The sequence below is a fragment of the Amia ocellicauda genome, chromosome 4 (assembly GCF_036373705.1).
Source record: "Amia ocellicauda isolate fAmiCal2 chromosome 4, fAmiCal2.hap1, whole genome shotgun sequence".
NCBI lineage: Eukaryota > Metazoa > Chordata > Actinopteri > Amiiformes > Amiidae > Amia > Amia ocellicauda.
The window spans coordinates 2064878-2088759 of NC_089853.1; the positions used below are offsets into that span (position 1 = coordinate 2064878).

At 37.9% G+C, this 23882-nt stretch overlaps 1 protein-coding gene and 1 long non-coding RNA gene across 11 annotated transcripts in view; one reads left to right on the forward strand and one right to left on the reverse strand.

Annotated features, from left to right (window-relative positions):
• LOC136747556 (uncharacterized) overlaps positions 1 to 15232 on the forward strand; it is a 38562-nt gene extending 23330 nt beyond the window's left edge. Inside the window, exon 3 of the long non-coding RNA XR_010816530.1 lies at positions 15144 to 15232. This is a non-coding gene — a long non-coding RNA (uncharacterized LOC136747556). The remainder of the gene's footprint in view (positions 1 to 15143) is intronic.
• The window catches only part of ppfibp2b (PPFIA binding protein 2b), a 57655-nt gene extending 33773 nt beyond the window's left edge, over positions 1 to 23882 (reverse strand). For 4 of the 10 annotated variants that reach the window (XM_066700467.1, XM_066700466.1, XM_066700464.1 and 1 more), the window contains exons 1-3: positions 23730 to 23882; positions 11890 to 11994; positions 799 to 1004 (exon numbers count right to left, since the gene is read on the reverse strand). In XM_066700467.1, coding sequence (XP_066556564.1) covers positions 799 to 1004; positions 11890 to 11953 — 270 coding nt within the window. In that variant the 5' untranslated portion in view covers positions 11954 to 11994; positions 23730 to 23882. Of the gene's footprint in view, positions 1 to 798; positions 1005 to 2938; positions 2962 to 11889; positions 11995 to 15109; positions 15182 to 23729 lie in introns of those variants that run through there. The other 6 variants (XM_066700460.1, XM_066700458.1, XM_066700462.1 and 3 more) reach the window with 3 other exon arrangements.

A 23882-nucleotide genomic window follows, 5' to 3' on the forward strand; every position in this document is an offset into this window, starting at 1 on the left:
TAATTTCCTCCAGGTCCCAGTTCTAACTTATCCTCTCGCCAGGGGAAGGTGCAGAAGATCTCACAGTATTTGGAGAGAATGGGAGTGAGAGAAGGAGTTACAGGAGGAATAAAACAGGAAGTTCAGAGCAATCCCATAAGGGTCTGAGTGGATTGCATTGAATTTCTACCACATCCAACTTTCCTCTCTCAGAATGAGCCAAAATAAGCTCCAGCCACAAAGAGAGGGATCCACATTAACACGTTTACGTGCGTGTGACACTTGAGCCTTTCTGTTTTATATTTAAATTTCTCATTTAAGTCAAACACAGATGGTTCATGGTTTTAGGTCTGCGGAATGCTCCTTTTCATCTACTGCTTATCGCACGCAGATTCAAAAAGCATTTCTAGTCTTCAAAACCAGCTGCCAGTTCCCGTTAACTTGCTGATGGTGCTTACCACATTTCATGATTTCTGGATTAGGATTGGGCATTTACTATGCAATCTCCCCAGTGGAAAAACACAGTTCATATTTTGAAGGGCCACAGAAAATGTAAAAGCCAGCCATTAGATGTCTTCAATTGAATAAAGTAAGTGGTGTCTAGTGGACGACCACACCTTTTCTCAAAAACTCAAAACCCACCAATACGATCACCCAATATTCACTACAAACAACTGCCTCCTTAAAAAAGCTTGTGTTTCTAAACACATAATTCATTTTCCACTTGTTGTAACTAGTAAATATTTCTTCTATTAGATGTGGTGAAAATTATAATGATTAAAAATCGTTTTAAGGATCCTCGAGTTTCTGGATACTTACTGTGCCTTTCCCCAGCCATTGCAACAGATATTGGGCTGTTGGCGCTGGCATCTGGGTTCTTAAAGACTCTTTCTCCTCTTCACTCCCCTGCAGTTCCAGAGCCATTTTCAGGTCTTCAGCAAGCTGTAAAACCTGTAGGGTTCCCAAGTAGCCTGGAGACCCCATGTCAAAGATGCCATTGCTGTACTCGGCAGCAGCTTTGGAGCCTGAACCAGAAGACAGGATTTCTGTTAGAATATTTTTTTTCAGCACCGTAGACACATCTGTCACAAAATATCCTGGATCCTGTAAGACTGCAGGAATAGCCAATTCATAATGTCACAATTAATGTGGTCCACGTGTCATTCGTTGTAGTCTAAATACATCTTGCAACTACTGCACATTGGTATTGGAAAGAAAATAATGGTTATGCAACAACAAAATACACAAACATCTGGAAGATATTAAACCACTACTTTCTTGCATGTCCAAATGATTCTACGTGGACATTTTTGGTGTTTTATCAGTCAAATATATGATATTGTTTGTAAATGTGTCCAAAACCAATACTGTATTCTACCAAAATTAAAACCTAAAAAGCTAAAACAACAATATGATGTCCCCGCTCCCCTGTCTCTCTTAAAGAATGACTACTTATTTTTGTGCACCAATAATTCCTATGATACACACAGTTTAAAATTATACTGTCATCTGCATATGAAGAAATACCATTCCTTTATATTAAATGTGTTTATGATACATTAATAAGGTGACTCAACCTTAATAAAACTGGTTCTTCTACTGTAGTATCTGAGATGGAACTTATCGGAGGCCTGAATACATTCACAGGAACTGAAAGCTCAACAGGTGCGTTGATACAGGTGTTGCCAGACAGTTGGTGTCTAGGTGTGCTAGCTGAAACAGGTCTTGGCTTAATACGTGGCAACTAAAAATGAGACTGTTGAAACTGTAATGGGAAACGCTAAGCTTGGTTTAGGTGTGTCCTTACGCTCTGCTCTTAATTAGTGATTCAAATTAATTTGAACCGTCAGTCTCCGATCAAGCAGGAGTTTGCTCCTTGTTGTTTGCTTACTGCATCCAGGTTTGAGGTAGATGCCATTCAGTCAAATTATCCTGATCAGCTACGCATCACACATGTTTATCAACAGAGCAGAATTAGAATTACTAAGGTATGACCAAGTTTCAACTACAATTACAATGAATTGCACTATTCAGTCAGTGATTGCCCCAGGTCTGGTGTTGACCAGCTGTGGGGCGCTGCTGTAATAATCGTTGCCGGTTACAAATCGTCCATGACTATCCTGACATGCTGTTGACATCAGTTTTGTCGATTTTCCTTTCTTTTAAGGAAGTTGTTGACTCTGCCCTCAGCATTTAAGTGCTCCTGCTGTATCCTATTACACTTTATTTGACCACTATCTGAGAATTAGTAGAATTTAGTTTTTTTTTTTCTCTACACTCCAGAAACCAAGAAACCTCTTCCCGATGCACTTAATTTAATTTCTTTAATTATTTCACTTCATGAACGTTTTGGTTAAGAGACCTTTCCTTAAAAAGACATCCAATACAAAACATTGTGATCTTGCATCCTACATTCATCCTTCATCAGAGACCTCACTGACCATTTATTCTTGTTTGTATCCAGGCACTGTTCATAAGCTAATGATTGTCTGTGAAAGCATGAATTGGTTTTAAAAACAAGAATTAAAAACACACAACAGATGAGTATATACAAGTTTTTTACCTGAGGGTTAGAAAACTGCTGAAAGCAATACACACAAATGACTTATGCAACAGAACTAATTGCCAACAGTCCACATAATAATCATGACCAGCAATCTAAACTAATGCATTTGTGATCTTCCCCAAATGGATAATTCACATTGTTGCATAAAAATAACAAAAGCAATCATCGGTTTAATTTATTTAAATATATAACTAGATTCAATATGCAGAAATATAAAAAGGTGAAATGATGAATGAAGTTTTTTTGTTAGTTAAAGTTACAAAGTAATATGTTCTGAGTGAAGACAAGGCACACTACCCGTCTCATGATAATTTATTTTGAACATAAAACTTAGTATTATGTATATCTGATTCTCAACTTTGTAATAAATTGGGGGAATAAATCAATACATACATCAAAGTAATAGGGTTATTAAGTAGACAGCTGCAGACATGTTTCTGTTCCTGAAAAGAGAGAGAATGTCACAAGTCTTATAGGCTAAGTCAGCAGTTGCTTTATACCTGGAGCAAACAAATGTGGACCAATTCAGCTCTACAATTGTATAACAGTGACTTCTGTCGCAAATTCCTTTAAAATGATCTGGGATAAAACTAGAATCAAAGCACATATCATCATGTCTGAACTGTACATGTAGTACTACCAAGTGACCAGAAGAGGGCCACATTTTAAATGAATGTCTAACCATTTCATTGTAGAGATGTCTTGGGGTTGGATGGCCATAGGGGTGACAGCAATGATTTCAAATAACATTTAAAAACATCTGAAAGGATTTGTTCATAAATAAATTATTAAAATGAAACCCTTTTATTCTGAGGCTTAATAATTTTTAAAAGCTGTGCTCTACCTGCAATTTAGCATATTATTCTCATTGCACGTTGCCTCCTTCCACATTTAATTGCCAAGTTTAATCGCATTAACTGATTTCTGAAGATTAAGATATGGTAATATATTGCAGATGCTTAGCAAATTTCAATGTTATGAGATAGAAATCAAATTCTAATTAGTTCATTTTTCTGCACAAACTTCACCTTTTTTTAATTAAAGTCATACAAAATAGAAAGTCTTCACTGCTAGCTCGGACATTGATTAACAGTATTTTGGAAAACCTATAGAACACTCTGTATGAAAACCTCCTGAGAAGTAAACAAAAATTCAGCAGGAGTCCACCTGCAGAGGAAAGAGGAGGACGGGGGGTTTGCTACTGACCCTGTAGGCATTTTTGATTTGATTTGCTTTGCTATGTGAATAATTTGTTTCCTGTATTAAGCATCATCTGTTTTGTTTTTGTTTTTGATTTGTTTATTTATAGAGAAACTTTTTTTAATTATTATTATTTTTTTTTTACAATTTGTTTGCTTAATATTCCCATTTTATTGATTTAGGTATTAAGGATAATGTAAGTGGCAAGCAACAGTTCTGCCATAAATCTGATGTTAATGTCTGGCAAGAGAGAGGGGATACTAACAAATTTTGGAAATGTATCTGTTTAGAGCAAGAAAAAAAGCACATTTTTAATCTGTAACTCTCTTAGTTTTCTATATGTTTCATATTACTTTTTTCAGGTTTACTAAAGAGGTATTTAATGCAAGATAGAATACATAACTCCTTATGTATTGTTCAACATACACACACACACTGAATACATTATACATTATACGTGTATTTACCATTAGTGAAATCGTTTTGGCAACTGCTAAATGTGCTCCAGGAAATGCAGCTTCCCCAGCGTGGCCTTACACATTGTGCCGCCATAGGCAAAACATAAAAGTGCCCCCCCCCATTGGCAAGATATAAACACAGTGCCCTCCCCCCAATCTTTCATTTACACACACACAAATGCAACTCTAAATCAGTTAATTACCACAAAATCATGTTGATAATAATATAAATGTACCAAAATGTTGAACAATTTTAGTAAGAAAACAGTATTACCTTAAAATTACTCAATTTAATTACTCAAAGGCATGCAGATCCAGGTTTTGTGCAAGTGCATGTTCTATTGAAATGATCGCAAGTCAACCATTCAGCCGATCCTGTCATTGTGGACCGCAAATCATTTCTGATCAGTTTCAACTTTAAGAAACTGCGCTCCCCAATCGCAACAGTGACGGGCAATGCCAGCAGTATTGTGGACAAATGGACTGAGGAAGAGAAAGTTGTCCAATTAACTGCAGCTTCGCTTGATGTTACCAACAATGAATTGTTGGAATATAAGGCTGTCAGTCTAGCCCTTGATTATCACTTTGGAGCAGCTGAGCCAGCCCTCATCTTGCGTCATCGACTTGCTACTCTTTTCTGCTGTCCTGGCGAACCTCTGGGCCAATTCGCCGCTGCTGTGCGCTATCTTGCCTGGCATGGATATGACAGTTTCCCCGCTGTGGAAAAGGAGGACCTGGCAACCAAGGCCTTCTTCTGAGGACTCACCACTGAATAAATATGACATTCAGACTGCAGATGACCCATGCCTGTCAGAGGAGCCCGAACCTATAATTTGATGGTGATGTGGGCAACCCGGGCACATTCAATGCTGCTGTCAGGTCTCCCTTGCTGGTCTGCCACCCCCTCCCCAGGGAAACGAGCTGGGACCGGTGTTGGGGACGGTCCGTGCCTCTCCTCCACTCAGCTGCCTGCTGTACCAGCCCGCACCGCACCGTGAGTCAATAGCGTCCGACCTCACTCAGACCCAGTCCGGTCTGATAACTGCCACACAGGAGGGGACAACTGTTATATTGTGATTGAGATCGAAGGAGTCTTCTGCCACGCCCTGACTTGTTGCTTGTTGTTGGGGTCATCAAGGGCACCACTGACCACAGTGACTGGAGAGGAAGCTGCCATGAGAGGACGGAAGCGGATGCGGATTAATATAGCCAGCTGTTCATTCATCCACATGGTGTGGGTGGCTGAAATCCAGAAGCCCTGCACCCTGGGACTGGACTTCCTCCAGTTCACTGGGGCAGTACTTGAAATACAAGCTGGCATGGTGCAGTTCCACAAGGGGCCGCCAGTGCACCTTCAAGCCTCCAAATCACTGAAAAGAGGTTCTGGTGCGGTCACACATCGTGTTCAGTCCCACCCAACCACCGGGCCCTCTATGAGGCGACCCAGCAGCTGAAGCCGCCACTGCCACCGCTCACAAGCTGTGGACGGAAAACTGTGAAGGCCTCCAAGCTGAGCAGTGCCAACAGCTCTGGGACCTAATTCATGAGTTCCGCCACATCTTTGCTACCACTCCTGGGGATGTTGGAAGGACCCACTTTGTCCAACACCCCATCAACACTGGGGATGCCCATCCAATCGAGCAACGCCCTTGACGAATGCCACAGGCCCGCCAAGCTGCTGCTGATCAAGCTCTGGAGGAGATGAAGGCGGCTGGCATCACTGAGCCCTCCGACAGTCCCTGGGCGTCACCTGTGGTCCTGGTCTCCAAGACAGACGGGACATGGAGATTTTGTGTGGACTGTCGCAGGCTCAATGAAGTGACGCTCAGCGACTCCTATCCCCTACCACAGATTGATGAGTCTCTGGATCTAGTTTCAGGGTCAAAGTGGTTCTCCTCCCTGGATTTGAGAACTGGCTACTGGCAGGTAGCTCTGTCCCCTGAAGCCAGGCCCAAGACTGCATTTTCTGAGCCATGCCGTTCATTTGAACGGCTAATGGAAAAGATGTTAGGGGGGTGTGCCCCCGACACGATGCCTGGTTTACTAAGATTACCTCCTTGTGCATGGGAGGAGCTTTGAGGAAGCCCTGTCTGCACTGAGGGAGGCGCAGGAGAACAGGGTTTGAGTACCCTTCATGGGCAGAACCCCCAAATCATTACAATACATTATATCACAATTTATTGCAATCTGATTACTTTTTTTTTTTTTTTTTTTTTCCCATGTTGCCGCCCCTAACTTTTGCTGCCCCTGAGTTTTGCCACCCTAGGCATTTGCCTACTTCACTTACCCACTAAGCCTGGGCCTGAGCTTCCCACTGTGAGTTTCCCTGTCAGTTTGGGAACTAGTAATTAAAATGTTAATAAGATATGACGATATAAACAATAGGTGGGGGGGGGGGAGTAAAACCCATTAATATATCAAATACAACATGTATGGTTTGAATACAAAACCAATATCACGGTTTTGTACACTTAATACTTTCTAACCCTTAGGCACTATTACTTTCAGAGAGAATAAGGTTAAAACATTTGCTTGTGAAAATCTGTAATCCCCCTTCTATGCAAATCATTGTACAATTCATTTTAAAAATGTTATGATATTTGTTTAAATGTAAAACCGTATCTTTAAAGAACTGTTACCATACGGAGCACGAGATGAGCGGATTAATGGCAGAGTTGCATCACATTTGACTCCAATTCTGTGAATATTGTTTATCTTGTTATAAAAATTCAATTAAGTCCATTACTAGACGGCACATTTCTTCAGCATGAGTGGAGAATGTTTGATCTGACCCCAAGGTCAGAAATACGAAATAGGGCATGAATTCCAACAAGAGATCCCCATATTTAAACGAGGCTCGCAGACGATTCTCTGTCTCTTATGTAAATGCATTGTTCAGAATAATGCAAAATGCTATAGACAAAGGAATATATATTTACAGTATACTGGTACGTGGTATCATAATTAATTCAATAATTCATCTAGACAACGAATGAACTAATTTGTAAGATCTGCGTCACCTTTAGTTAATTCATGCACATCCCACCAAAATAAAAATGGAAATCCCAAAATGCAATTAATAAGAGCACTGATTTGAGACTAAGCCAAATAAACGCACACTTTCTGTAAATATATATGTATAAATAGTTCTAAATTTAAATGGTTATACTAAACGTTATCTCTTAATTGAGTAACTTGGTATAAAAAATGATCTGATTCACTGATCAGTAACTGATTTGGTTTAGCTGCGGTTAAACTTTTTACTGGAACAAATAGTGTAAAGAGTATTTAAGATTCACATTGGAGAAGAGAGCTTTGCCTCTATTTGACCTGGGTTCCTTTGGCACAATGGTGACCCTTGAAGCTTCTCTGGCATTGGTGATTTTGCAGCGTTATCAGTGCTAGCGATGGTGTTTCCTACAATCTTCCGGTTCTGCTGATTATGCCGAGTATTCAGTGAGACAAAACAAAGTCCTGAGAGTGCATTACTGGGAGGACATGTACATGTATGTGTCATCTTCACCTCCACTGTGGCTGTACAAAGGTTGTACCAGTCAGCAATAAGCAATTGCTGACTCCAAATTCAGAAGGGTATAAATTTAGAATAATAAATAATGTTATAAATAGTTCTGTTATTGATGATTTATGTCAGTAAAGATTAGAACATTTCTATACCTGAGTGAATCGCTGCACAAATCCCCATTCAGGAGAGCAGCCATCTAGCAATTGTTTATTATAACAGAGTAATTATATAAAAATTAATATAAAAGCACTGCAAGACTGTGTCCTTATCAGAACTGTGAAAGCAGTGCTTGTGGTTGTTAACCTTTACTATTTATAGCTGTTTTTTTAATTCGGTATAGCACTTCAATGCGATTTGATATCCTTGTGCTGGTTGATAATCGACACAGTCTGAAATGTATCACTAACGCATGAAATGGATCCAACGGAGGCTGAAGGAAATGTTTCCAATACCTCAGTACATACATCATAATTGGTAAATACACAGAGCACAAAGGTTCACTAAACTAAACCAATGAGGCGGGATGGTGGCTGCAGATTTACTGCATGCTGTGATTACATGAAAACTAAAGGCAGGATACCAGAAAAGTAAAAGTATATCAATTACACAGCAAAAACTTTGATAGACTTCAAAATGCAGTTAAATGATAAGATGTATATTATGAACCAACAGTATTGGCATTAACTCAATGAGGAGATGAATCGTTGGGTTTGTACACTATAGTCCTTAGGTTGTGATATGTAAACGACAGCATTTTTGGTAACTACAGTAAATGTAGCAATGTTGCCAGTATATGGCTCTTTAATCACAATACTATTACTAATCAATATGTAATTAAATATTCATGCAATTGAAATTAAATATCAATGTATCTATATATGTGTGTATATGTATATCTTTTCTTTTAGGACACAGATTTTGAGTTCCTCTTCCAAGATTAAATTGGTCCAAATCAAATCTGATTTTGAAATTACCCAGCAAGACCGGATGAAGTCCATTTTCCACAATCAACCTTCTGAATCTTGAAAGAGACGTCTGGCATATTGTTTAAAAAAAGAAGCATCGAGAAGAGGTGGCAGATATGTTACTGCATCCATTACAGCAGGAAGAGATTACGAGGACTGACACGAACTACAGACGCCGCACTTTAAATATCGTCTGCACCTACGCTTTTAATGGTTCTGTACTTCTCCATCATTCAGAGCCAATTGAAACTAATGATTCACTTCCTTGAAGGTGTAATTAAAACACTATTTGCTGCTTTGAGAAATGAGTAATATTATTAATTTCAGATAACATGTCCCTTAATTAATGATGATTTGTGCTGAGCTGTAGAAAGAAATGTTATAAAAGACACATTTTACATGTCGTTCATCTTTGTGAGTTCCTCTAACATGTTTTTGTTCCCACATTTGACAGAACATCTTCTTTGTCGCTCTTTTAACTATTAACAAAAATCACCAGGACAGCAAGATTTAATATACCCCCCCCACCTCAAAATAAATAAAAGCATGCGTCCCAGGCACAGTACTCGATTCATAATCCAATGGCATACAGTGAGGGGAAAAAAGTATTTGATCCCCTGCTGATTTTGTACGTTTGCCCACTGACGAAGAAATGATCAGTCTATAATTTTAATGGTAGGTGTATTTTAACCGTGAGAGACAGAATAACAGCAAAAAAATCCAGAAAAATGCATTTCAAAAAAGTTATAAATTGATTTGCATGTTAATGAGGGAAATAAGTATTTGACCCCTTCGACTTAGTACTTGGTGGCAAAACCCTTGTTGGCAATCACAGAGGTCAGACGTTTCTTGTAGTTGGCCACCAGGTTTGCACACATCTCAGGAGGGATTTTGTCCCACTCCTCTTTGCAGATCCTCTCAAAGTCATTAAGGTTTCGAGGTTGACGTTTGGCAACTCGAACCTTCAGCTCCCTCCACAGATTTTCTATGGGATTAAGGTCTGGAGACTGGCTAGGCCACTCCAGGACCTTAATGTGCTTCTTCTTGAGCCACTCCTTTGTTGCCTTGGCTGTGTGTTTTGGGTCATTGTCACGCTGGAATATCCATCCACGACCCATTTTCAATGCCCTGGCTGAGGGAAGGAGGTTCTCACCCAAGATTTGACGGTACATGGCCCCGTCCATCGTCCCTTTGATGCGGTGCAGTTGTCCCGTCCCCTTAGCAGAAAAACACCCCCAAAGCATAATGTTTCCACCTCCATGTTTGACGGTGGGGATGGTGTTCTTGGGGTCATTCCTCCTCCTCCAAACACGGCGAGTTGAGTTGATGCCAAAGAGCTTGATTTTGGTCTCATCTGACCACAACACTTTCACCCAGTTCTCCTCTGAATCATTCAGATGTTCATTGGCAAACTTCAGACAGGCCTGTACGTGTGCTTTCTTGAGCAGGGGGACCTTGCGGGCGCTGCAGGATTTCAGTCCTTCACGGCGTAGTGTGTTATCAATTGTTTTCTTGGTGACTATGGTCCCAGCTGCCTTGAGATCATTAACAAGATCCTCCCGTGTAGTTCTGGGCTGATTCCTCACCGTTCTCATGATCATTGAAACTCCACGAGGTGAGATCTTGCATGGAGCCCCAGACCGAGGGAGACTGACAGTTATTTTGTGTTTCTTCCATTTGCGAATAATCGCACCAACTGTTGTCACCTTCTCACCAAGCTGCTTGGCGATGGTCTTGTAGCCCATTCCAGCCTTGTGTAGGTCTACAATCCTTGGACAGCTCTTTGGTCTTGGCCATGGTGGAGAGTTTGGAATCTGATTGATTGATTGCTTCTGTGGACAGGTGTCTTTTATACAGGTAACGAGCTGAGATTAGGAGAGTCCCTTTAAGAGAGTCTCAGCTCGTTACCTGTATAAAAGACACCTGGGAGCCAGAAATCTTGCTGATTGATAGGGGATCAAATACTTATTTCCCTCATTAAAATGCAAATCAATTTATAACTTTTGAAATGCATTTTTCTGGATGTTTTTGTTGTTATTCTGTCTCTCACTGTTAAAATACACCTACCATTAAAATTATAGACTGATCATTTCTTTGTCAGTGGGCAAACGTACAAAATCAGCAGGGGGTCAAATACTTTTTTCCCTCACTGTATGAGATGTACATCGCACCGAGGTAGCGTCTCGGACAATCATTAGCTTATGAACAGTGCCTGGATACAGTACTTAAAGGGGTCTGTCTGTTGGTAGGGTTTGTTTGAAAGTGCACTGTTCTTAAAGGAAGAGGTATTAATTAGTCCTACTTGGTGTGATACCCTTGCACAGCCGTGGTATTTCAGTTAGGTGTACTTCACCACACCTGCTGTCTCTCACAATCAGCCACTCCCTGTGAAATAATTTCAAAGGTGATTGGATGGGATTTGGGAAGAATTATAAACCGTTTAGCTGTTGTGAATGTAGGCCTACTCTGCTTATATAAGACGGTTCAGCAACATGCTAACCTGAATAAAGAAAGCATGTATTCATTAACTGCCAGTTGGCACAATACACTTATTTGATTTAATATATTCCTAAACGATACTAGGATTGAAAACTCAGTCACCTATCATGTGAAACTTAATTTAATTAATCTTTTTTTAATTATGGCATATAGTTATCTCCAAAATGATGAATAAAGATGAGCAAAGAAGGCTGTATAAAATAAACACTGGTAATGAGCTATATTGTAATTCTCCAACATATATTGTGCAATATATTCTACTTTATTAATGATTTCTCAAATTATACATGTATTTCCATCTTCGCTTTATCAACAGTGCCAGTGATTTTGGAGGTGATTTGGTGTGAGTGTATAACCTCATTTAACTAAATACATTCACTGAAAAAAATTATAAAAATCATGCCAGTTAAAGAACATTCAGCACCCAAAGACTAAATGACAGAATATCAACAACCTAAATTAGGTGAAAATAAGAATACCATATAGCTCTCACATCCTTAATTTTCACTTTCTCATCAAACTGTAGGGTGTTAGGCTTTCCTGTTATGCATGTATTTTTCAGCGTAGTATATAAATATACTGGGCCACACGATGAGTTCAATTGGTAAATGTGGTCTTGCATATTGAAGAGTGACCTAGAAATATGCTTCTGAACAGAAATATTGTTTTTAAAGGTGCCTCCTAAAACACAGATTTTACCTGCAATAATGTCATCCATTTGCTCCAGTGCTGCCTCCAGCATATGGCTAGCATCTGATGTCATGACGATGCGTTACAGCATCCGTTTTTCTACTTCACTTGACCCTGCAAAAAAAAGGACATTCAATCACTAGTCATAACAACATACATCTTGATTTTTGAAATCCATATGTCTCGTGGCCTCTTGTATAAACACAACTCGGCTACAAAAGTTGAAATAAAGAGAATGTCTGTTATGAATGAAACCCTCAAATGGCTCAGAACATGGTGGTATGGTGGTGTGTGTTTGTGTTGGTGGGTTACAAGCTGGAGCATCTTGAACACAGAAAAGCAAATGTATAAGTATATACTGACAGGCACACATCTATGCAAATGTCCTCAAGAGAGGCATTAAAAATATTATGCTAATAACAGTAGCTAATACATTACTCCCAACTGAAAGTAACCATTTCAATAAAAAAAAAGTGCTATGCAATACAAGTCTTAATCCTATCCCTGCTATTGAAGAAAAAGTATATGTTCAGCAGGAATGTCTGTGACTGAACCCCTCTGGCAAACTACATCTGTGGGGAATACATTTAATTTAAAGAGAAATAACTATTATTTTACCTTTAGAGAAATCAAAGGTTAATTAGGCCTCACAGGAATGTCGATCTGGTTTTAGTGTCAAAAGAGAGGTAGAGATTGCCTGTTCAGTCACAATGCCTCGCAGTGATTTGAATCTAATCTCAAAATAGCAAGTGCTGTGCATCTTATAACATACTGTCTTTTTCCAATGTCAATATCCTTGCCTTTGACTGCCTCATGCGCCCCATGGGAGAAGGGTGTGGTATGTGTTATCATGCTTGGAGATTGTTAGAATACAACTCCTAATTTTGGTTGCACTTTAAATAAATAAATAAATCCTCCATTATAACTTCAGTAATTGTTCTCGCATACTACATCTGAAAATTGAATGTTTGATCTGGTCCAGATCTTTGTTTAATCCTAAGAAATGGTTGTTGTTTGATACATCTTGAGCATTGGATACGTGTTTTCAAACCCTTCAGTTCGCTTCGGCTTACAGTCCTTTGTCAGACCATTATACCAAATTGAGGTCATGGCATGTCTACTGCATCTGAGGTGCTTTGCAACCAAGGCCTATATTTCAATTTACACAAGACCACAATACAGTGTCTCATTCAACATGCAGATGGTTCATTTAAAACTGTAATTGATCAGGATATGACTAAATATTAGTGTGCGAGTTTAAAAAAGCAAAAACAAATAAACACAAGTATGAAGTTAATATGAATGTTGCATTTACGGAAATATACATGACAATTCATTGTGTCTAATAACATGCAAATGCCTCAAAACAAAAGACAACTGTCGCTAAATAGCATGCTGAAAGGAGCGTGTGCGTCAATGGTGATAATTATATAGCCACATTTAGTTTCACAACAGTGAGAGTAATGGTTCCATTCATGACTACTGACAGTCATTCTATTGAGCAATTTTGGAGAACTGGCTATTAACAGAGGCAACGGTAAAAGAATAATCACTGCACTGATAATAGAAACTGAATTAAAGCCTTTAGTCAAATATTATATAAAGGTCAGCACCTCCTAGTACTGAGTAGAAATAATAGATTCTGCAGTTTGAATACACATTTGAAGTAAGAAGGATGTTCCAGATGTTTAAAATGGTGCTTCTCCCAAAGTTAAAACTGTCCTATCCATCTCCCACCCTTGTTGGTCAATTTAACAAAACTGGCAATAGATGTCATTCAGTTACAGCTATAGAACGCAATGTAAAGGTAAAGTGTGTTTGCTATTTTAACATTTCTTTGTAATGAAGATGTTAAATGCTGTATTCCACGTACCTTTTTACCTTGATTTTAACCTTTTGTTTTAGTCTTCTGTCATTGTATGTCACCCCACTAGTTTGTCTGCAAATTTACATCTCGTTTTATACACCCATGTTGTCATTCTGGTTTTTCAAGATTATGCTTTTGACTCACCTACTCGGATCAGATTTATTGCACCAACACCAGAGTATCATGCATTTATAGGAGGATTTCGTCCACATATCTACACACCCTATTCCATACTGTTAAGGGGAAAAAAGGTTTTATTGTAAAATATATTAAAAATACAACTGAAATGTTATAATTGGATAAGTCTCTACCCCCCAGCTATTTCAGTTCACCAAGTTAAAACAGGGTAGATGCACCTTTGGCAGCAATTACAGCTGAGAGTATGTTGGGATAGGTCTCTACCAAACTTTCACACCTAGATTTGGAAATATTTGACCATTCTTCTTTACAAAACTGTTCAAGCTCTGTCATGTTTCTTGTCTGACCCAATTTCACTGGCTTTCCACTACAGTAGTTCGATTCTAAACTGTAGCTCGGAATGGCTCCCTTGTCATTATTCACCATCGTATACCTTGCTGTGCCTTAGCATGGTCTGATCTTCACTGGGCTGTCCTATAGCATAGGTTTGCAATGACCAATGCAAAAGCCTTTATCTATTATCTATATCACTCCATACAGCTGTAGAAGATGCAATTTTTAAGCAGTCTGGAACACTTATGACAGAAGGAAAAACAGATACAATACTATTTGCTGTTTTTAGCAATTCTGCATTTTCATGGTGAATTTCAAAGACCACCCCAAGCCAGCAAATTCAGTCTGAATTAGTGTTCAGTACATAGCTGTGGTGGATTTAATCTTGGAGGATTGAAGCCACAAGCCCAAACTACCCCATTCTCCGTGAACTGGTTTAAACAATGTTACTGCCCATGCTTATGAACAGGTTTTTTCCCCTACTTTGTTTTTAAAGCCAGTAAGAGGTCTGTCTTCGCAAGTAGAAGCATGTCAAGGTTTTGATCATCCTGTGCAAATAGGTTGTTCCCTCAAAATGTTTTTTTACCACATGATTCAATATACCACAGCAAGTTAGATAAATGTATTTGTAGTTGTGTGGGTTACATAAGGTACATTTATAGCAGTAAACAACAAGGACACATTTTGATGACACCAAGCTAATGCTTAAGCTATTTACTGACTGTTTTTCCAACAGTTCACTGTTCTAATAAACAGGAGAGAAGTTGAAATTATGTATGTGCACAACATAAATGTTTTTTCCTGACCACATCATTCAATCAACACTGTCTAAAGTCATCTTTAGTTTGGAAAGCATGTTATTCCTAATGATACTGCACCTTAATTCTGTACCTTAAGTCTTGAAACTCCCCCTTTCCATTCACAGCACATGTATGACAAGAGAATTCCTGAGCTTCTGCAGAAACCCCTCACAGCAAGATTAATTGAGAAGAACTTGCATTGCAAAGTTGGGACTGGGTTACTGAGAATCTCCAGGCCACAGTGGGGCACTGCTGCTATCGGCAAAAAAGATTAGTGACACTGTGGACGTCACATGCTTGATAGTGTTGTAAGTGTATGACGAGGCCCCAGCTTGTATTTGAGTATCTGGTTTCTAGATATCAGGCAGGAAAAACCTTGATAAGATTTGAGAACAAGGTCTGTGAAAAAACAAGAAGCATTTTGTGTGGAATGATGCATAAATGGGTCTCTCGCTAGAATTACTTCTGCTTATATTGTTGGTTTGTTTTTCTGTGAACCCCTGCTCCCCCAATAAAGAAAACAATACTTTATGAAAGTGAATTAAAATAGGAATCTTAATGTATATTTTAAATGTTGACAATGTACACTCACATAAGCATTATTCCCCCAGCCTTTTGCAAAATGTCTCAATGTTTTTCTTGCCTAATTAAAATCTCATTCTTCTGGAGGCGTACTTGGCATGTTTATAGCAAAATCCACTCTGTAATTCAAAACCAAAGGATGTTGTTTGTTACCTAACTATAGCAGTTCCCCCACCTGGCCCATACCACTGGTATCTTGTGGGCAAGGCTTATTTTTTGCTTTTTGGTTTTTTTGTTTTCCAAATGTATTCCCTCTACACTAAAAGGCTGAAAATGCATCATGTCAGCACAGTCCTTGGCACAGAAGGACTATGATATTAATTAGGCCCTTGGTTATTTTTGTTTACGTACATACTGTACATATGAGTTTGTTTCTTTTTGTTTATTCTTCATCAGTTAATCTAAGAGAGGAGACTGCTATATCTATACAGGTTAATAACATCCATTGCTCAATGTAACAATGCACAAACATCCAGCATGAAGGGGTCATTTAATAATTAACAACACAAGAAACAACCAACCAAAAAATGTTAAAACAAAGTCCAACTGGAAAAAAACAGACAGATCATGGTACATGGCCAGCCACTGAGCTAACCCTGCAGAGATAACTGATCCTTTCCCAGGATGCAATGTTGTTGTTCTTAGCTTTATAAGTGACCTTTACTGTGAAATACATCAACAACCAATTTGTTGGTGACAATAAACATTTTAATCCAGTGCATTAATTAACATAAAACAGAATTGATAGTTAAGTATTATTTATGAGGATATTACCTCTGAATAAAGTATACAAGATGTTTTTGTCAAAACATGAGATCACTGCACACCTGAATGTATTATCTGTACTGCAAGGAGATTTCTCATATATTTTGTGTAGATTAACTAAAGCCAGCAGATAGAATTACACTCAACAGTGTCTCGTTCTTAACGCTGTAAGCTTAGTCAAACGTCTGCCTACGTTTTATCTCCAGAAAAACAAAAACTAAATGGCAGTTGTGGAAAACCTGTTTGCAAAAAATGGTTTAACTGGTTTAAATGGTTTAAATGGTTTAACTATCAAGTTAGGAGAAGGGAAAAACAAAACCACAAAATAGACGCATAGTAGTAGCTTGTCCATTACCAGTAGTCAGTACAAACCCGAGTAGTGAAATGCTTAGAATTATTGTATATCTTCAAGTGCAGAACTGGAGGCCAGCTCAACCTTGTAAAATAGCATTTAAAAAATAAATGTTATAGTAGTACTCCACTGAAAGTTAGTTTAAAAAGAAAATATATATAATTGTGTTCAGAAGTTCTTTCATTCAAATCTGATGCATAATATATAAAATAAACATGAATCATATTTAAATCATTTATTTGCCCTGTACACGGTCTCTTGATGTGACGGACGCTTTTCTAGGATTACAAAAACTGACATAATTTTCCTTTATTTATTGTTTTAAGTGCTAATTTACAAAGGTAAGCAAACTATTGAACATTTGTATCATTTCATGCAGGTTAACTTTAGCCAGCCGGGCAGAAAATCTTAATATGAAACGAAAGCAGCCGTGAATGGAACCCAAAGTGCTCCAAGATTCCCCCCTACCACATACACTCCATTTAATTGTGAGAATGCACAGGGAACTGCAATAAATAACTCGCCCTGAAATCCCTACTTATTGAAATCTGAGCAGCCCTTGTATCTTTTCTCATTATTTTTATCTATAACTAAAATAACCACTAATATCATTTTTTTAATCTAGGTGTTTACAGTGTTACTGAACCCCAAACCGTTCCATCTGACTGATGTTGTCAGGGTGGGACTCATCCTGCAGTTATTTTCCCATGACATAAACAGAACAGAAATCCCTCATTATAAGAAACAGTCTGAAAACATACACAGATCAGCTCAAGCTCCTGATAATCTCCTAATACCTTCGACAGAAGAAGCGCCGTGCTTCACTTCCTTGCCGTTTTCTCATAACATCTACAAGAGGTGATGCCTGGGTATAAATCTATATTTGTATGCCAATTAATTAATACACTTTGAATTGTCCTACTCAAAGTTGAGGGATCCAAGACAAATCCAGTGGGGTAGACATAACTAGTATTGGCTAGTCAGAGCATAAATAAAACCACTTGGGCAGGAAGTAGTTATTTTTATGCTTTCTATTCTTATAATAACATCCTTTGACTGCTGGCATTTTGTGTGTTGGTTTTTCCTCCATGGCTACTTTCAGCAAGGATTTTCTCTGCTGTTGTACTCCAGTATTTCAATTCACTTTTATTTAAGTGGATTAACTTTAGTTTCCACATGTTCATAAGAAAGAGCTTGATAAAAAAAGAAAGAAAACACATTGAATATCCAAAAACAGCTAAAAGGTTACTGCAGTTAGATAAGTGTATGGTTTTGATTTAAAATGTGTTTTCTCATATGCGATGCAATTACCACCATATATTCCAGCTATCCGTTTTGATTTTTTTCTACAGCATGTATCAGGAAATAAGTATTTAAAAAATAAATAACAGGATTTCATTTTCCCTTTTGCTTCCTAGATAGTTGCAGTTTGTAGCCAATATAAATACAGAAGATAACAAAACTTAATAAATTAGACAAAATAAAATTGGCCATGCTGCGAGTTCTACATTGCAACTGCTCGCTTTACTTTGAAATGGCCTTGTTTTATGTATAATTAATATAACTCAATAGCTTTTCTACTTGACAGTTTGCATTGTCATTAAAATAGTTTTGAATTAATTAATTATATTTAAAGAAATCACATTGTATGTCAATCATAATTTGAGTTTGGGAGAGCTTTCAGTGATCTTTAGACATGCTGTAAAATCCAAATAATTTGCAAACCACAAGTACAAGTATACATATTGTGGCTTTTATTCTGCGCTTGTTAAGTGTTATTGCTGTAATGTCTTCTGAATTAAGCCCTGGCTAGACTTATACTTGTATCTGTATGTGCATTTGGCACTGAAGAATATGAGGACATCATTTAAGTATTACAGTGATTCACACCGGTCGATTTCTATGGATTTAAAACAAGGTTGCCAATAAATAAATCTAATTTTTAAATCCTTACATTCTTTTTTTGTCATTAACAATCACAAAAACAAAGACCTCATTGAAAGGTAGTGCAAATTATTTGTGAAACGCATAAACAATATACCACTTTACTATATCAGACGTTCACTTATCTGTAATGTGAAAATCCTGATGCAACCTTGAATTTGCCATTCTCTGTCAAGCCTTTCCAGCTTGTCACAGGAATGTTATTTGTTATCTAAAATGTCAGCATCAACATAGCCAAGTGTAATGTTACTGACAGACGACGACATTGTGCGGTACACCAGTATTTGTACCAGCAATCAAGCCAAATGAAGTTTGGAAATGCAGAGTAAGCAGTAGATTTTGTAAGCAACACAATACTGCATTCTTCCTGCAAAGTAAATCTGACCATTTCATTTTCAAACCTTGTATCTCACAGGCAAAAGTTACCTCCTTTGATACTAAATGCTTATTTTGTACCTGAACTAACAGTTCTTGTGAGCGAAACCTGCACGCTTAACCCAAATGATCCAAAGTGAAGGGTGTATTTTTCTGTTGTGCAGCTACTTCCTGTTCTGAAATCTTTAAAGGAAGTGTGAATTAACTAAACTTGTCCTGTGGTGAAAATAATATTTTTCAAAATAAACATGAATATAGAAGCAAGCTACTGCCCCAGTTTCAACATGGGCCCTTATCAGACGATGTCAGTTATTCAGTTAGGAGACCAGTCTAGGTCTTTCATGAACTGCCTTGAAATTGTAACTGCATGAAATAAAATGTAAAACATAGTACAACTTTAAAACCATTGTTTCCTTTCTAAAATAACTTTTTATAAAATCTTTCAAACACAGAATTCCAGATTCACATTTTTTAGTTTCTAAAGTAAAACCCAGGTTGTGGTGGTGTTAATGGTTATTTCAAAACATACTTTCTGCTGATTTCACACTTAAAACAGCAATACAATTGTTGTGCATTTAAGTGTGCAATGCTTTGGGAATGTATTCCTGCGCATGTGACAGATATGGAAAAACAACATCAGAAGGCAGCATATGACACAAGCTTGTCAACACAAATTAATATTTTTACATGAAAGGAGAATTCATGAGCAGCTGCTAAATAATGCAGTAATGACATGGAATTATATAATGCTTTTATCCATATATTAAGAGTGACTCTTAAATTGGGATTTTAGGATTCTAACCTCCTCTGAACATGATTTTTGCATATCTAGATCTAGATCTCTCACACATTGGTATTTATTTATAATATATGGACATCCAAAATAAAAACAGTGATAGTCTTGCACCAACATGTAAAAAGAACATCTTTCCAGTTTGCGGCTGTGAGAATGTATGTGAAAGTCAGTATGGGAGGTCTTGTGATTTTATAATACACCAACATTTAAAATTATTACAAAAAAGCCCACTGTCAGTTTTATATCTTCCTTTAAATCTGTATTTTTATTAATAAAATTTAACATGACATGTTACGTATGCATCTATGTATGTATAACTGTGCTTTCTGTACAAATCTATCCTTAATGGAAACATCCCGTATGTATTAGGTCTATTACATTAAAGTCCACCAGCTTCCTGTTTGAAGATTCCCAAAGCTCCCTCGGACATCCCTGCCGATTCCCTCACCCAGACCCAGTCTTGCACGCTTACCTGCCACAATCTGAGCTGGCAGTTCTGACGCACAAGAGGATGTTTCAAGAAGGGCATGGAGATATAATTTGAGAAAAGTGCACTGATGTGAAAATCATTCGCAAGAGCAAATGTCAGAAAACATTTAAAGAAAGTAGAACAGTCTGCGGGAATGCAATTCCAAGTGACTCTGTGGATTCACATGAAGGGTCTCCAATTTTCATTCCTCTGGAGAACAATTATCTTATGTATTATTATTTGTTATGTTTTCTTGTAAAGAACAAGCAATGAACAAAGTAATTTAATTGATATTGAACTGGAGGGGGTGGGGGTGGGGGTTCAGCACAGGAAGTTTATAGGACTGATATTGAATTGCTGAGGACATGCTTAGTCTCTCATACTGCTGGTTTAAGATAACCCAATGGAAACTGTCTAGGTAAAAGCAATGTGACTGCTGGATGAGACAAGACTATAACACCCGTCATTGTTTACATAGATCATAACATGTGGATTTATGTTAGATGGGGATGAATAGATCTAAATTATCTAGTTGACAAATATGTTCCCCTTTCTCAAGTTGCATTTATGCCAGGGAATGGGTTATTGTTTGCCTTGTAGCCACTGAGGAAGTGATGTGTAATGTATTTTTAACTTGTTAAATTAATAACAATTGGATGTGTGCTTGTGAGATTTCCACAAATGAGCCATTCTTTTCCACATTTAGTCTCTACCATCTTCCTTTCACTGTTGGACCCTTTGCCAGAAATGCCTAGCAAAGCATCATATTTCACCCTTACATTTGTAGCCCATTCAAAGAAATATAGTTTAATGCATTGAAAATAATAAATTGACTACATACACCGCAGATGTTTGGTCTTGTTTACTTCTCACCATATGTGTAGTGGGTAGTAATTCATACGATAAATAATTAAGTATAAACCTGTCAGCCTCCAGTGTTTTTTAATCTACAAATATAACAGAAGACTTATTTATTACTTCCACTAGTTACGGTCTGTGTTTCAGCTTCAGTGACAAGATCCCGCTATTGATTTAAGAGCCAAACTTCCTTCCAATCTGCCCCCTTTGAGAACCGGCCTTGTGTAACTATTCCAGTGAGTCATTCAGTAAGGCAGAGATGCACTATTTACTGAAAATGAAAACGAAAACGTCTCAGCCCTGCTTAAACGCATCAAGTATGACTAGCGTGGAAATGTCTTCATCCTGTGTTTCTTTTCAGAGAATAGTATTGTCTCCCTGAGAAAGTCCATTTGGTTCCAGTGAATTGCCTCATGAAGTTTATTTGAGAGCAGCATGGTATTTTTAAAAGCATACCACATGAACAGTGTGCTTACACTGAAAGTATTATCAAATAAAGCAATTAACCTTTGGGTAATTTGGTAGTGGATTTTAAAACGACGAAGATTATTTCCAACATTCTCTTCCTACAGACTTGTCTTATTACTATATATTTTTTCCCATCCCCCATTTAAAATAATGATTCCTCTACCCAAGACATTTGACAGCTGCAGTATCTGTATTCTAATTCTTGCTCAGGACAGAGATGTTGTCACAATGAAGACACACAATCGTGCACTGTTTACCCTGCAAGCAGAACAAGGCGAAAGGTTAGGCTTCATGCATTTGCTACAGAACATGATCTTCAACATAATGCCTGTTTCCATATACAGTTCATATCAACAGCACTTAATTCAGGTTATCCATTTTCCCAGAGCGAAATTGGTAACATTCAACTGCCAGAGCAAGAAAACGTTTTTCCTGTGAAACTGTAAAAGGTTATTGTTCATCTGTGTAAAGACGGCTTCTCTCGTCCAGGTCAGCAGACGCTGGGAACACAACACAGCTCCAAGGCACTGATGCAGTGATCTGTTTATTATTGGACTCCTAGATTTGAATAACGTACCAGATTCTGGATGATAAGGATGTGCTTATCGGTTTATAAGTCCATGACAGTCATGGTATAAGGTACTTCCTATGTATATGGAAATAAAATATGTAATAGAATATGAATCGATGGGATGTCTGAATACCACAGTATTACATCTTATCCAGAGCATCATTACCAGAAAGTAGGTTGTGAACTATTCTTGCCCTTGTGTTAAGATACCACTGCCTCAATAAATTATATTTGCTGTAGTTGAGAAGTGGACATGTCCTTTATTTTGCTAATGAATGGGAGGTAACCACATTTCAGGTAGCAGGTTTGTTTCTGTCACACCCACATTATAAGTTTAAAAATTCTGAGCATCTTGGTTTTAGTTATTTTTAAATCCTTTGTACAATAAATACTGTTCAGTGGATTGCCCAGCTGTGTAAACTACATGGACTGATACTGTGTATATAATTCACAGCACAATCATTTGACCAAAGCCGGTTGTCTTGCTTTAATCACAGTTCACAATTAACCAGCATGTCCCCTTCCTGAATGTAGGGGACGATAATCTGACTTGTTTGCACCGCATGGTAAAGATGAGGACCTAAGGGCAAATAGCTTTCCCTTAATATCAAAATGTGTAATACAATACTTTTCTCACATTAACCTCCATAACCTACTGTTACTCTTTTATAATAAAGAATTCCAAAGACACAAGGTACAACTCACAAACAGAAGCTCTCCCATGTCCTACTTTAATCTCAATTCACTTTCATTCAAAGCCAGACCAGTTTCAGTAATTTTTTGTTAGTACACTGTAATATGATAGTCTTGCCTCCATCAACTCTGCACCTCAGATATTTCTAAAAGGGTTCAAAACGTGTTACAATCAAGTTCAATGCCAGCTGTTCAGCTCATACCGGTTTTCTTGGAATATCCGTCACAAAAGTACCTGAATAGACCATGTTTAGAATCAAGCAAACTTGCTATATATGAGAACCAGCTAAAGGCACAGAGCAGACATTGCATTTTCTACTTTCCACACTGAAACAAATGTCTAATTTCACTACAGCACACAACATGTTGAGACAGGTGCTATAGATCTACCTTCAGCTTATTACCATGCACCTGTTAGAAAAGTGTAGTATTTCTAAAATTATATAATTGTGTAACATTAAAAAAAAAAAAGTTTTTAGTCCTTGGCATGTGAAATGTGTGTGTATACACATAAACAAATGAAGACAGATGCACAGACGTGCACTAACTTAAAAACATGAAATATTAACACTGGGGGTATGTTTCTAAAAAGACTTGCATGGAAGGTTATGCGCCTCCGGTGGCTCTTTGCACTTAAAAGAATAACGCATTGAATTGCAATTAAAAGAAAACGGTTTAAAATCATTGAATAGTTGCAGAAACAACAGAAACAAGCACTCTAAAATCGCTTCCTATACTATTTATATAGTCATACCAAATATAAGCAAGCACACGCAAACAGTAAGTTTAACAGTAAATGAATAAACCAAATATTTGATCATTTCAAATAACTACTAACCTTGTGACTTTAATGCTGTACTTTTCTCTGTGGTCAGACACTGCTGATGAAGCTGGCTCATGTGTCGGGGACTTCGGGCTTGTTCAGGTTGCTCTGCGCAGATCCTGCCAATGCCTGGCAGCTCTTATTGCCGGTCCCACTGCGAATGTCTGT